Consider the following 16,645-nt stretch of genomic DNA (forward strand, 5'->3'; position numbering starts at 1 on the left):
GCGGCCACAGATGTTGCACAAACTGGAACCCCCTCCGGTCTCCCCTCCGGTCACCGCCCCTCCCAGCTCCAAAGGTTCAGGAGAGGGGGTGCGAGGGGATGGAACCACCAGACCCCGATCTGAACGTCCGCGGGTAGCCAGCAGGTTGTCCAGCCGGATGGAAAGGTTCACCAGCTGATCCAATGTGAGGGTGGTGTCTCTGCAGGCCAACTCCTGACGGACGTCCTCGCGCAGACTGCAACGGTAGTGGTCGATCAGGGCCATATCGTTCCATCCCACGCCGACAGCCAGGGTCCTAAACTCCAGGGCCAACTCCTGGGTGCTCCTCGTCTCCTGCCTCAGCTGGAAGAGGCGCTCACCCACCACTCTACCCTTGTGCTGGTGGTTGTAGACCGCCCGGAAACGGCGGGTGAACTCTGTGAAGTCCTCCGACGCCGCTTCTCCTTCTCCCCACATACCGTTGGCCCACTCCAGAGATCTCCCTGAGAGGCACGAGATGAGGGCGGACACCATCTCCCTTCCCGAGGGAGCCGGGTAAACGGTGCCCAGGTATAGGTCCAGCTGTAACAGGAAACCCTGGCACCGTGCCGCCGTCCCATCATACTCCCCGGGAAGGGCAAGACGCATCGCACTGGGACTGGTTGCAGGAGGAGTGAGTAGTAGAGGTTCGGGTTGCGTTGTTGAAGGCGCTGGAGGACCTCCCTGTCTCTCCCAACGGTCCAGGGTCTGGATAACTTGATCCATGATGGCGCCGAGATGGTGGATTACTTTCGCTTGCTCCTGGATGCGCTCCTCGACCCCTATACCAGGGGCACCTGTTCCTGCTGATTCCATAGTAGGTCGGGAATTCTGTAAGGAGTGCGTAACTGGTGGCAGGGAAGTCAAACGCAGGAGAGCAGAACTTGTTGAATAGCCGGAGCAGTTTAATATATAAAACTATACTTTGTGCATGACACAAGCAATTTTTCCAACAATTGTTTACAGACAGATTATTTAACTTATAATTCATTGTATCACAATTCCAGTGAGTCAGAAGTTTACATACACTAAATTGAATGTGCCTTTAAACAGCTTGGGAAATTCCAGAAAATTATGTCATGGCTTTAGAAGCTTCTGATAGGCTAATTTACATAATTTGAGTCAATTGGAGGTGTATTTGTGGATGTATTTCAAGGCCTACCTTCAAACTCAGTGCCTCTGCTTGACATCATGGGAAAATGTAAAGAAATCAGTCAAGACCACAGAAAAAGAATTGTAGACCTCCACAAGTCTGGTTCATCCTTGGGAGCAATTTCCAAACGTCTGAAGGTACCGTGTTCAACTGTACAAACGATAGTACGGAAGTATAAACAACATGGGACCACGCAGTCGTCATACCGGTCAGGGAGGAGACGCGTTCTGTCTCCTAGAGATGAGCGTACTTTGGTGCGAAAAGTGCAAATCAATCCCAGAACAACAGCAAAGGACCTTGTGAAGATGCTGGAGGAAACAGGTACAAAAGTATCTATATCCACAGTAAAATGAGTCCTATATCGACACTCAGCAAGGAAGAAGCCACTACTCCAAAACCACCATCAAAAGCCAGACTACGGTTTGCAACTGCACATGGGGACAAAGGTTGCACTTTTTGGAGAAATGAAAATGAAAAAAAACAAAAATAGAACTGTTTGGCCATAATGACCATTGTAATGTTTGGAAGAAAAAGGGGGAGGCTTGCAAGCCGAAGAACACCATCCCAGCTGTGAAGCACGGGGGTGGCAGCATCATGTTGTGGGGGTACTTTGCTGCAGGAGGGACTGGTGCACTTCACAAAAATAGATGGCATCATGAGGTAGGAAAATTATGTGGATATATTGAAGCAACATCTCAAGACATCAGTCAGGAAGTTAAAGCTTGGTCACAAATGGGTCTTCCAAATGGACAATGACCCCAAGCATACTTCCAAAGTTGTGGCAAAATGACCTAAGGACAACAAAGTCAAGGTATTGGAGTGGCCATCACAAAGCCCTGACCTCAATCCCATAGACCATTCGTGGGCAGAACTGAAAAAGCGTATGCGAGCATGGAGGCCTACAAACCTGACTCAGTTACACCAGCTCTGTCAGGAGGAATGGGCCAAAATTCACACAACTTATTGTGGGAAGCTTGTGGAAGGCTACCTGAACCGTTTGACCCAAGTTATACAATTTAAAGGAAATGCTACCAAATACTAATTGGGTGTATGTAAACCTATGACCCACTGGGAATGTGATGAAAGAAATAAAAGCTGAAATAAATAATTCTCTCTACTATCTGACATTTCACATTCTTAAAATAAAGTGGTGATCCTAACTGACCTAAGACAGGGAATGTTTTACTAGGATTAAATGTCAGAAATTGTGAAAAACTGAGTTTAAATGTATTTGGCTAAGGTGTATACATATATAAGGTGTATACATACATATATGTATATGTGTATATTACCGTACAGCCCTGAAGCATGTCTGAACAATGTACTGTATAATGTACTGTATCTAACCTTGTGTTTGAACTATATGATGGACTGTATCTAACCTTGTGTTTGAACTTGTTGGAGTTATTGTGCTCCTTCTTGTTGAGGTCTATGAAGTAGTTAGTGATGTGGTCCTTGGCTCTACAGTCCATGTCCCAGTTGATCTTGAAGGAGTCACAGGTGATGTTGGTGATCTTGACGTTCTGAGGAACAGGAAGATCCTCCTTTTCCACGATGCTGCTGTCCTGAGAGTTGTCTCCTGTCAACACAGGAAGTAGACAACACAGTCAACAAATAGTAAATAAATCAATAAAGGCATTAGAGAGAGGGAGAGGAGATCAACATGCTTACAAGTTGCAGCTGTTGGGGATCTGCTCTGCCTCCAGCACACCTGTCTCCACTCACACAGTCAGATACACCGAGAGAGAGAGAGAGAGAGAGAGAGAGAGAGAGAGAGAGAGAGAGAGAGAGAGAGAGAGAGAGAGAGAGAGAGAGAGAGAGAGAGAGAGAGAGAGAAAGAGAGAGAGAGAGAGAGAGAGAGAGAGAGAGAGAGACATAGAGAGAGAGATACACAGAGAGAGAAACAAAGAGAGAGAGAGAGAGAGGGAGAGAGAGATCGAGAGAGAGAGAGAGAGAGAGAGAGAGAGAGAGAGGGAGAGAGAGAGAGAGAGAGAGAGAGAGAGAGAGAGAGAGAGAGAGAGAGAGAGAGAGAGAACCCTGGGGGAGTGGCGGCAGGATAGGGAAACACAGGATGAGAAGTAGAGGGCGTGGCAGGGGCAGATGTAACAAAAGTAACAGAATGGTATGGGGTATAGCCTACTGTAAGTGGTATGTAGTAACAGAATGGTATGGGGTATAGCCTACTGTAAGTGGTATGTAGTAACAGAATGGTATGGGGTATAGCTCACTGTAAGTGGTATGTAGTAACAGAATGGTATGGGGTATAGCCTACTGTAAGTGGTATGTAGTAACAGAATGGTATGGGGTATAGCCTACTGTAAGTGGTATGTAGTAACAGAATGGTATGGGGTATAGCCTAATGTAAGTGGTATGTAGTAACAGAATGGTATGGGGTATAGCCTACTGTAAGTGGTATGTAGTAATAGAATGGTATGGGGTATAGCCTACTGTAAGTGGTATGTAGTAACAGAATGATATGGGGTATTGCCAACTGTAAATGGTATGTTGTAACAGAATGGTATGGGGTATAGCTCACTGTAAGTTGTATGTAGTAACAGAATAGTATGGGGTATAGCCTACTGTAAGTGGTATGTAGTAACAGAATGGTATGGGGTATAGCCTACTGTAAGTGGTATGTAGTAACAGAATGGTATGGGGTATAGCCTACTGTAAGTGGTATGTAGTAACATAATGGTATGGGGTATAGCCTACTGTAAGTGGTATGTAGTAACAGAATGGCATGGGGTATAGCCTAATGTAAGTGGTATGTAGTAACAGAATGGTATGGGGTATAGCTTACTGTAAGTGGTATGTAGTAATAGAATGGTATGGGGTATAGCCTACTGTAAGTGGTATGTAGTAACAGAATGATATGGGGTATTGCCAACTGTAAATGGTATGTTGTAACAGAATGGTATGGGGTATAGCTCACTGTAAGTTGTATGTAGTAACATAATAGTATGGGGTATAGCCTACTGTAAGTGGTATGTAGTAACAGAATGGTATGGGGTATAGCCTACTGTAAGTGGTATGTAGTAACAGAATGGTATGGGGTATAGCCTACTGTAAGTGGTATGTAGTAACAGAATGGTATGGGGTATAGCCTACTGTAAGTGGTATGTAGTAACATAATGGTATGGGGTATAGCCTACTGTAAGTGGTATGCAGTAACAGAATGGTATGGGGTATAGCCTACTGTAAGTGGTATGTTGTAACATAATGGTATGGGGTATAGCCTACTGTAAGTGGTATGTAGTAACATAATGGTATGGGGTATAGCTCACTGTAAGTGGTATGTAGTAACAGAATGGTATGGGGTATAGCTCACTGTAAGTGGTATGTAGTAACAGAATGGTATGGGGTATAGCTCACTGTAAGTGGTATGTAGTAACAGAATGGTATGGGGTATAGCTCACTGTAAGTGGTATGTAGTAACAGAATGGTATGGGGTATAGCCTACTTGTAAGTGGTATGTAGTAACAGAATGGTATGGGGTATAGCTCACTGTAAGTGGTATGTAGTAACAGAATGGTATGGGGTATAGCTCACTGTAAGTGGTATGTAGTAACAGAATGGTATGGGGTATAGCCTACTGTAAGTGGTATGTAGTAACAGAATGGTATGGGGTATAGCCTACTTGTAAGTGGTATGTAGTAACAGAATGGTATGGGGTATAGCTCACTGTAAGTGGTATGTAGTAACAGAATGGTATGGGGTATAGCTCACTGTAAGTGGTATGTAGTAACAGAATGGTATGGGGTATAGCCTACTTGTAAGTGGTATGTAGTAACAGAATGGTATGGGGTATAGCTCACTGTAAGTGGTATGTAGTAACAGAATGGTATGGGGTATAGCTCACTGTAAGTGGTATGTAGTAACAGAATGGTATGGGGTATAGCCTACTTGTAAGTGGTATGTAGTAACAGAATGGTATGGGGTATAGCTCACTGTAAGTGGTATGTAGTAACAGAATGGTATGGGGTATAGCTCACTGTAAGTGGTATGTAGTAACAGAATGGTATGGGGTATAGCCTACTTGTAAGTGGTATGTAGTAACAGAATGGTATGGGGTATAGCTCACTGTAAGTGGTATGTAGTAACAGAATGGTATGGGGTATAGCTCACTGTAAGTGGTATGTAGTAACAGAATGGTATGGGGTATAGCGTACTGTAATTAATGTTTTTATTTTATTTCACCTTTATTTAACCAGGTAGGCTAGTTTAGAACAAGTTCTCATTTACAACTGTGACCTGGCCAAGATGAAGCAAAGCAGTGTGACACAGACAACAACACAGAGTTGCACATGGAACAAACAAAACATAGTCAATAATACAGTAGAACAAGAGAAAACAAAACAAAGTCTATATACAGTGAGTGGAAATGAGGTAAGATAAGGGAGTTAAGGCAATAAATAGGCCATGGTGGCAAAGTAAATACAATATAGCAATTAAACACTGGAATGGTAGATGTGCAGAAGATGAATGTGCAAGTAGAGATACTGGCGTGTAAAGGAGTGTTTGCTATTCCCATGTGTAACTCTGTGTTGTTTGTGTCGCACTGCTTTGCTTTATCTTGGCCAGGTCGCAGTTGTAAATGAGAACTTGTTCTCAACTAGCCTACCTGGTTAAATAAAGGTGAAATAAAAAATATTAAAAATAAACATTATCAAGCATTTCACACATGTTGTCCAGATACTGACTGTTAGCACTTGGTGGTCTATAGCAGCTTCCCACCAGAATGGGCTTTAGGTGAGGCAGATGAACCTGTAGCCATATTACTTCAACAGTATTTAACATGAGATCCTCTCTAATCTTTACAGGTATGTGGTTCTGAATATAAATGGCCACACCTCCACCTTTGGCATTTCTGTCTTTACTGTAGATTTTATAACCATGTATTGCTATCACTGTAACATCTAAGTGAGTTTCAGAGATGGTCAGAATATGAATGTCATCTGTTACTAGCAAATTATTGATTTCATGAACCTTGTTTCTTAACTGGCTGCCTCACATCCGGATGTGATTAGGAGTCCCATCGGGCGGCGGGCAATTGGCCCTGCGTCGTCCGGGTTTGGCCGGAGTAGGCCGTCATTGTAAATAATAATTTGTTCTTAACTGACTTACCTAGTTAAATAAAAAAATAAAAAATTAAGCTACATATGTTAATGTGGGCTATGGTCAACACTTTTCTGGGATGCCTTATTGTTTTTATTGCTTTACTGGGAAGCTTAGCAGAGGTAGACATGCTCAGGTTATTTATGTTAGTGCAGGGTAAGCTGCACAAGGTGGATTTCCTGCTAAGGCAAACCGCCTCAGTGCTAACAGTATAACTCTCGTCAAAAACGCATGATTACTTCATACAATAGTTGTAGGATCAGCAGAGGCATTCAGGGCAGTTAGAGGGACATAAATTAGCCACTTTAAACAATGCTACCTTATATAAATGTTACTTACCCTACATTATTCATCTCATATGCATACGTATATACTGTACTCTATATCATCGACGGTATCCTTATGTAATACATGTATCACTAGCCACTTTATACTATACTATGCCACTTTGTTTACATACTCATCTCATTTGTACATACTGTACCCGATACCATCTACTGTATCTTGCCTATGCTGCTCTGTACCATCACTCATTCATATATCCTTATGTACATATTCTTTATCCCCTTACACTGTGTACAAGACAGTAGTTTTGGAATTGTTAGTTAGATTACTTGTTATTACTGCATTGTCGGAACTAGAAGCACAAGCATTTCGCTACACTCGCATTAACATCTGCTAACCATGTGTATGTGACAAATAAAATTTGATTTGATTTGATTTGAAATTAGGTTACTTACATTGTGTCTTCCAACGCCCCTGGGATAATGTACATTTACTGAAGCATTATGACAACTCAGCGACACAATGGTAGGGATTCAATGAGCTGGGCTTGGGTCATTGATAAGTCATTGTCTCAACGCATCCTTATAATGCTGTGAAACGAACCCAAATGATTTGGGTGGATCCCATCCTCCTCATAATACAAGCTTTGTTTCCAGAAGGTATCAAAATTGTCAATAAATGTTCCACCCACAGAGCTGAAATAGTCTGGTTGCGAGTTATGGAGGGATAAAAGTCTGCTGAACCGTTCAATGCCACCATTTAGGGAGGGCAGAGGACAGATATTATGGGGCGTTTGTTGGTGTCAAGTTGAGACCCAATCAGTTCTTTAAAATCAATCTTCAGCTGTTCTGAACTGCCCTTCATAATCTCATTGAATCCCACATGAACTATGATAGACTCAATTTCCTGATGAGACACCTTGACTACCACTACTACTACTAAAGACGGCGCCAGAGAAGATGGCAGATGTTTTATATCCTAACTGATTGTGTTTTAAAAAAAACGTATTTTGTACATAATGTTGCTACTGCCGCTTATGACTGAAAATAACTTCTGGACATCAGAACAGTGATTTAACGAGTCCGACAAGCCCGACGTGAACGACATACTTCTTTCCCGGGAACAGGCCCAAATCCCCGTCATTTGTGTGAAGAGACGAGGGAGAAAAAGAGGATGGAGGGCAGGCTGCCTTCTGAGGATTCGTAGGCGATTGAATAAACCCCCTGCCATCCGTTCTACTATCTAACGTGCAATCATTGGAAAATAAAATCGCCGACTTATAAGGAAGATTAAACTACCAAGGGGACATTAAAAACTGTAATATCTTATGCTTCATGGATTCATGGCTGAACGACGACATTATCAACATACAGCTGGCTGGTTATACGCTGTATGGGCAGGGTAGAACAGCAGCGTCTGGTAAGACAAGGGGTGGAGCACAATGCATATATGTAAACAACAGCTGGTGCACGATATCTAAGGAAATCTTGAGGTTTTGCGCACCTGAGGTAGAGTATCTCATGATAAGCTGTAGATCACACTATCTACATAGATAGTTTTCATCTGTATTTTTCGTAGCTGTCTACATACCACAACAGACCAATGCTGGCACTAAGACTGGACTCAATGAGATGTATTGCCCCATAAGCAAACAGGAAAAAGCTTATCCAGATGTCGGGGACTTTAATGCAGGGAAACTTAAATCTGTTTTACCAAATTTCTATCAGGATGTTATATGTGCAACCAGAGGGAAAAAAACTCAAGACCACCATTACTCCACACAGAGATGGGTACAAGCTCTCTCTCATCCTCCATTTGGCAAATCTGACCATAATTCTATCCTCCTGATTCCTGCTTACAAGCAGAAATTCAAGCAGGAAGTACCAGTGACTCGGTCAATAAAAAAGTTGTCAGATGAAGCAGATGCTAAGCTACAGGAATTTTTGCTAGCACACTGGAATATGTTCCGGGATTCTTCCGATGGCATTGAGGAGTATACCACCTCAGTCATTGCCTTCATCAATAAGTGCATCGATGACGTTGTCCCCACAGTGACTGTACGTACATACCCCAACCAGAAGCCATGGATTACAGGCAACAATCATACTGAGCAAAAGGCTAGAGCTGCCGTTATCAAGGAGCGGGACTCTAATAAGGAAGCTTATAAGAAATCCCGCTATGCCCTCTGACGAACCATCAAACAGGCAAAGACTTCCGCAGAAGTTGGCTCCCCTGCCTGTTCGGGCGGTGCTCGGCGGTCGTCGTCACCGTCCTACTAGCCGCTACCGATCCATTTTTCGTTTGTCTGTTGGTTTTGTCTTATTAGTTTCACCTGTGTGTATTTTAGTTTAATTAGCTTCCCTATATGTAGTAGGTTGTCCTGCCCTTGTTTTGTGCGGAATTGTTTTTGTTACTCTGTTGGATCGTGGTTTTCATGTGTGTATTCTCCGGACTGTTTGGTCCTGTGTTTGGGCTGGTCTGTTCTATGCCCTGTATGTTGGCGTGACCGTTGTTTGGCCGGAGAATAAATCATGATATACTGAACCCTGCTCTCTGCGCCTGATTCCAACCCTCCACTCCTAGTATCCCGTGACAAAGTGTCAATACAGGACTAAGATCGAATTGTACTAAACCGGCTCCAACGCTCGTCGGATGTGGCAGGGCTTGCAAACCATTACAGACTACAAAGGGAAGCACAGCCGTGAGCTGCCCAATGACACAAGCCTACCAGGCGAGCTAAACTACTTCTATGCTCGCTTCGAGGCAAATAACACTGAAACATGCATGAGAGAACCAGCATCCTGACGGGATGCATCTCTGCCTGGTATGGAAACTGCTCGGCCTCCAACCACAAGGCACTACAGAGGGTAGTGCACACGGTCCAGTACATCACCGGGGCTAAGCTTCCTGCCATCCTGGACCTCTATACCAGGCATTGTCAGAGGAAGGCCCTAAAAATTGTCAAAGACTCCAAGCCACCCTAGTCATAGACTGCTCTCTCTGCTACCGCACTGCAAGCGGTACCGGAGCACCAAGTCTAGGTAAAAGAGGCTTCTAAACAGCTTCTATCCCCAAGCCATAAGACTCATGAACAGCTAATCAAAATGGCTACCCAGACTAATGGCTACCCAGACTATATACCCCCTGTATATAGCCACGCTATTGTTATTTACTACTGCTCTTTAATTATTTGTTATTCTTATCTCTTACTTTTTGGGGGGTATTTTCTTAAAACTGCATTGTTGGTTAAGGGCTTGTAAGTAAGCATTTCACTGTAAGGTCTTGTTGTACAATACCTATTGTATTCGGCGCATGTGACAAATACAATTAGATTTGATTTGTTCCGGACGACCATGTGACCACGCTCTCCGTAGCTGACGTGAATAAGACCTAGACTTATTACAGGTCAACATTCACAAGGCCACAGGGCCAGACGGATTACCAGGACGTGTACTCCGAGCATGCGCTGACCAACTGGCAAGTCTCTTCACTGACATTTTCAACCTCTCCCTGACCGAGTCTGTGATACCAACATGTTTCAAGCACACCACCATAGTCCCTGTGCCCAAGAACACAAAGGCAACCTGCCTAAATGACTACAGACACGTAGCACTCACGTCTGTAGCTTGAAGTGCTTTGAAAGGCTGGTCATGGCTCACATCAACACCATTATCCCAGAAACCCTAGACCCACTCTAATTTGCATACCGTCCTAAAAGATCCATAGATGATGTAATCTCTATTGCACTCCACACTGCCCTTTCCCACCTGAACAAAAGGAACACCTACGTGAGAATGCTGTTCATTGACTACAGCTCAGCATTCAACACCATAGCGCTCAATAACCTAAGGACCCTGGGACTTAACACCTCCCTCTGCAACTGGATCCTAGACTTCCTGACAGGCCACCCCCAGGTGGTAAGGGTAGGTAACAACACATCCGCCACGCTGATCCTCAACACAGGGGCTCCTCATGGGTGCGTGCTCAGTCCCCTCCTGTACTCCCTGTTCACTCATGACTGCACGGCCAAGCATGTCTCCAACACCATCATTAAGTTTGACGATGACACAACAGTGGTAGGTCTGATCACCGACAACGATGAGACAGCCTATAGGGAGGAGGTCAGAGACCTGGCCGTGTGGTGCCAGGACAACAAACTCTTCCTCAACATGATCAAGACAAAGGAGATGATTCTGGACTACAGGAAAAGGAGGACAGAGCACGCCTCCATTCTCATCGAGGGGGCTATAGTGGAGCAGGTTGAGAGTTTCAAGTTCCTTGGTGTCCATATCAACAACAAAGTAGAATGGTCCAAACTCACCAAGACAGTTGTGAAGAGGGCACAACAAAACCTAATCCCCCTCAGGAGACTGAAAAGATTTGACATTGGTCAAGGCTTCTAAACAGCTTCTACCCCCCCCCCTGTATATAGCCTCTTATTGTTATGTTATTGTGTTATTTTTTTATTTAGTTTATTTGGTAAATATTTTCTTACCTCTTCTTGAACTGCACTGTTAGTTAAGGGCTTGTAAGTCAGCATTTCACGGTAAGGGCGGCAGGGTCAAGTGACAAATAAAGTTTGATTTGACCAATGCAGGCTACACAGCGCTCCTTCAGCCCTGCTGCCCTCCGGGGTCCGGTACTTACCTTCCCTGTCACTCGGCTGTATCAAGTCCAAATTCAGGTTCTTCATCATGTCGTCACAACGGCTGACAGGGCTGCTGGTGCTGTCGTCCACACGCGGAACCTCCATGGCCTTTACAACGTCTCCTACTGTTGTCTCTTTGTGGTGCTGGACTGATCTTCACCTTCAATACACAGTCCAGTCACTCGCTGTGCTCAGTGCTCCCCGCCCCTCCTCCCCTCCCTTCCTCCTCTGATCCCCTCCCCTGCTCCTCTCGGGTCCCCTTCCAGTGCTCAAGCAGCTTCAGCACAGCAGCATGGCACGGCACTACTTGGACAAACGGTCCCCGCTGAGACGCAGTGGATAAACGGAAAGAAATGGAGAAAAAGGAGAGAACATGACATTATCTATTAGACACGTTATTTAATTATTAATGCGTTACTGATGTAACAGGCCACGTGTGTTTATTCAGCCTCAGGGCAGAGGACATAGAGCAGGGATTAGCAGAAAAAATGAATTAAATGACGGTTGATGTAACCAGATTACTCTGCTGCGCCCTGTGTCGCAGCTCCTATGAAACCTCTGTCGCCTTTTCATCACGTTCATCTCTATTTTCATCACAAATAAAGGACAAGGACAGTAAATGCTTCATTTGAAATGTGACAATATGCTGCAGGCTCCTACTTTCACCTCTGGTGGCAAACCATCAGATCTAATCAAATGTTATTTGTCACATGCTTCATAATCAACAGGTGTAGTAGACCTTAAACAGGTGTAGTAGACCTTTACCAACAATGCAGATTCAAAGATATAGATAGATAAATAGATAAATACAAAATTGAAATAGTCACGAGGAATAAATACACAGTGAATAACGAATAACGGGTAAAGATAGCATGGCTATATACAGGAAATACCAGTACTGAGTGGAGGTACCCCTGCACATCCACTCAGTAGTGGTACTCCCTGTATATAGCCACGTTAGTACCTGGTACTTCCTGTATATAGCCATGTTATTACCTGGTACTCCCTGTATATAACTATGGTATTACCTGGTACTCCCTGTATATAGCCATGTTATTACCTGGTACTTCCTGTATATAATCATGGTATTACCTGGTATCCCTGTACATCGACTCAGTACTAGAACTCCCTGTATATTAAATCAAGTTAAATTAAGGTCCAAAAAATAAATATAGCCATGTTATTACCTGGTACTCCCTGTATATAACCATGGTATTACCTGGTACCCCTGCACATTGACTCGGTACTGGTACTTCCTGTATATAGCCATGTTATTACCTGGTATTTCCTGTATATAACCATGGTATTACCTGGTACTTCCTGTATATAGCCATGTTATTACCTGGTACTTCCTGTATATAGCCATGGTACTCCCTGTTTATAACCATGTTATTACCTGGTACTTCCTGTATATAACCATGGTATTACCTGGTACTTCCTGTATATAGCCATGTTGTTACCTGGTACTTCCTGTATATAACCATGTTATTACCTGGTACTCCCTGTATATAGCCATGTTTTTACCTGGTACTTCCTGTATATAGCCATGTTATTACCAGGTACTTCCTGTATATAGCCATGTTATTACCTGGTACTTCCTGTATATAGCCATGGTATTACCTGGTACTTCCTGTATATAACCATGTTATTACCTGGTACTTCCTGTATATAGCCATGTTATGACATTTTTCTTCAATAATGTAGCTGTCAGTACAGTACAGAGTCCGAGCTAGAAGGGGGTGTGTGGGTGGGGAGGAGGATTATTTAAGATACTGTTTGAAGATGTAGGGTTTCAGATGTTTTCTTAACAAAGACAAAATGGTGCCAACAGAGTAAAAGGACATTTTAAGCACATTTTCTTCACTGATATAACCTAAAATATAATATCATACCTGTCTTCAGATTTTGTCATAAAAGAAGTATAATGTGCATTGTGCTGTCACAGAAAATGTCTGTATTTTATTGTGTATTGGGTATAGTGGTGGTGGGCACGTTAAGGAGAGCACACATCACTCCCATATGTAGCACGTCCCATATGTGTAAAGGTACCTGCTGACATGGCGTTCCTGTTTATTGCACCATGGAATAAATAGTCTAACCTCACCTTCTGCCTCCTTGTTATTGGATTGTACTTTCACTAGATTACCCAATAGCCATATTTATACCCTACAGACCAGGTACTAGAGTACCCCATAGCCATATTTATACCCTACAGACCAGGTACTAGATTACCCCATAGCCATATTTATACCCTACAGACCAGGTACTAGAGTACCCCATAGCCATATTTATACCCTACAGACCAGGTACTAGATTACCCCATAGCCATATTTATACCCTACAGACCAGGTACTAGATTACCCCATAGCCATATTTATACCCTACAGACCAGGTACTAGATTACCCCATAGCCATATTTATACCCTACAGACCAGGTACTAGATTACCCCATAGCCATATTTATACCCTACAGACCAGGTACTAGATTACCCCATAGCCATATTTATACCCTACAGACCAGGTACTAGATTACCCCATAGCCATATTTATACCCTACAGACCAGTTGTTGACTTCTGTGATCGAAAAAGCCTTGGTTTCATGCATGTAAACATCAGAAGCCTCCTCCCTAAGTTTGTCTTACTCACTGCTCTAGCACACTCTGCTAACCCTGATGTCCTTGCCGTGTCTGAATCCTGGCTCAGGAAGGCCACCAAAAATTCTGAGATTTCCATACCCAACTATAACATCTTCCGTCAAGATAGAACTGCCAAAGGAGGAGGAGTTGCAGTCTACTGCAGAGATAGCCTGCAAAGTAATGTCATACTTTCCAGGTCCATACCCAAACAGTTCGAACTACTAATTTTGAAAATTACTCTCTCCAGAAATAAGTCTCTCACTGTTGCCGCCTGCTACCGACCCCCCTCAGCTCCCAGCTGTGCCCTGGACACCATTTGTGAATTGATCGCCCCCCATCTAGCTTCAGAGTTTGTTCTGTTAGGTGACCTAAACTGGGATATGCTTAACACCCCGGCAGTCCTACAATCTAAGCTAGATGCCCTCAATCTCACTCAAATCATCAAGGAACCCACCAGGTACAACCCTAACTCTGTAAACAAGGGCACCCTCATTGACGTCATCCTGACCAACTGGCCCTCCAAATACACCTCCGCTGTCTTCAACCAGGATCTCAGCGATCACTGCCTCATTGCCTGTATCCGCTATGGAGCCGCAGTCAAACGACCACCCCTCATCACTGTCAAACGCTCCCTAAAACACTTCTGTGAGCAGGCCTTTCTAATCGACCTGGCCCGGGTATCCTGGAAGGACATTGACCTCATCCCGTCAGTTGAGGATGCCTGGTCTTTCTTTAAAAGTAACTTCCTCACCATTTTAGATAAGCATGCTCCGTTCAAAAAATGCAGAACTAAGAACAGATATAGCCCCTGGTTCACTCCAGACCTGACTGCCCTCGACCAGCACAAAAACATCCTGTGGCGGACTGCACTAACATCGAACAGTCCCCGCGATATGCAACTGTTCAGGGAAGTCAGGAACCAATACACACAGTCAGTCAGGAAAGCTAAAGCCAACTTCTTCAGGCAGAAGTTTGCATCCTGTAGCTCCAACTCCAAAAAGTTCTGGGACACTGTGAAGTCCATGGAGAACAAGAGCACCTCCTCCCAGCTGCCCACTGCACTGAGGCTAGGTAACACGGTCACCACCGATAAATCCATGATTATCGAAAACTTCAACAAGCATTTCTCAACGGCTGGCCATGCCTTCCGCCTGGCTACTCCAACCTCGTCCAACAGCTCCCCCCCCCCCGCAGCTACTCGCCCAAGCCTCTCCAGGTTCTCCTTTACCCAAATCCAGATAGCAGATGTTCTGAAAGAGCTGCAAAACCTGGACCCGTACAAATCAGCTGGGCTTGACAATCTGGACCCTCTATTCCTGAAACTATCCGCCGCCATTGTCGCAACCCCTATTACCAGCCTGTTCAACCTCTCTTTCATATCGTCTGAGATCCCCAAGGATTGGAAAGCTGCCGCAGTCATCCCCCTCTTCAAAGGGGGCGACACCCTGGACCCAAACTGTTACAGACCAATATCCATCCTGCCCTGCCTATCTAAGGTCTTCGAAAGCCAAGTCAACAAACAGATCACTGACCATCTTGAATCCCGCCGTACCTTCTCCGCTGTGCAATCTGGTTTCCGAGCCGGTCACGGGTGTACCTCAGCCACGCTCAAGGTACTAAACGATATCATAACCGCCATCGATAAAAGACAGTACTGTGCAGCCGTCTTCATAGACCTTGCCAAGGCTTTCGACTCTGTCAATCACCGTATTCTTATCGGCAGACTCAGTAGCCTCGGTTTTTCGGATGACTGCCTTGCCTGGTTCACCAATTACTTTGCAGACAGAGTTCAGTGTGTCAAATCGGAGGGCATGCTGTCCGGTCCTCTGGCAGTCTCTATGGGGGTGCCACAGGGTTCAATTCTCGGGCCGACTCTTTTCTCTGTATATATCAATGATGTTTCTCATGCTGCGGGCGATTCCCTGATCCACCTCTACGCAGACGACACCATTCTATATACTTCCGGCCCGTCCTTGGACACTGTGCTATCTAACCTCCAAACGAGCTTCAATGCCATACAGCACTCCTTCCGTGGCCTCCAACTGCTGTTAAACGCTAGTAAAACCAAATGCATGCTTTTCAACCGTTCGCTGCCTGCACCCGCACGCCTGACCAGCATCACCACCCTGGATGGTTCCGACCTTGAATATGTGGACATCTATAAGTACCTAGGTGTCTGGCTAGACTCTAAACTCTCCTTCCAGACCCATATCAAACATCTCCAATCGAAAATCAAATCAAGAGTCGGCTTTCTATTCCGCAACAAAGCCTCCTTCACTCACGCCGCCAAACTTACCCTAGTAAAACTGACTATCCTACCGATCCTCGACTTCGGCGATGTCATCTACAAAATTGCTTCCAACACTCTACTCAGCAAACTGGATGCAGTTTATCACAGTGCCATCCGTTTTGTCACTAAAGCACCTTATACCACCCACCACTGCGACTTGTATGCTCTAGTCGGCTGGCCCTCGCTACATATTCGTCGCCAGACCCACTGGCTCCAGGTCATCTACAAGTCCATGCTAGGTAAAGCTCCGCCTTATCTCAGTTCACTGGTTACGATGGCAACACCCATCCGTAGCACGTGCTCCAGCAGGTGTATCTCACTGATCATCCCTAAAGCCAACACCTCATTTGGCCGCCTTTCGTTCCAGTTCTCTGCTGCCTGTGATTGGAACGAATTGCAAAAATCGCTGAAGTTGGAGACTTTTATCTCCCTCACCAACTTCAAACATCTGCTATCTGAGCAGCTAACCGATCGCTGCAGCTGTACATAGTCTATTGGTA

General features: G+C 44.6%; 1 protein-coding gene across 1 annotated transcript in view; it reads right to left on the reverse strand.

Moving 5' to 3' along the window:
* LOC110531337 (phytanoyl-CoA hydroxylase-interacting protein-like) overlaps window positions 1–11,951 on the reverse strand; it is a 30,956-nt gene extending 19,005 nt beyond the window's left edge. Inside the window, exons 1-2 of the mRNA XM_036960370.1 lie at window positions 11,219–11,951; window positions 2,554–2,750 (exon numbers count right to left, since the gene is read on the reverse strand). Coding sequence (XP_036816265.1) covers window positions 2,554–2,750; window positions 11,219–11,324 — 303 coding nt within the window. The 5' untranslated portion in view covers window positions 11,325–11,951. The remainder of the gene's footprint in view (window positions 1–2,553; window positions 2,751–11,218) is intronic.
* Window positions 11,952–16,645: the final 4,694 nt, after the last annotated feature.

This window comes from Oncorhynchus mykiss, chromosome 23 (genome assembly GCF_013265735.2).
Source record: "Oncorhynchus mykiss isolate Arlee chromosome 23, USDA_OmykA_1.1, whole genome shotgun sequence".
Lineage (NCBI taxonomy): Eukaryota > Metazoa > Chordata > Actinopteri > Salmoniformes > Salmonidae > Oncorhynchus > Oncorhynchus mykiss.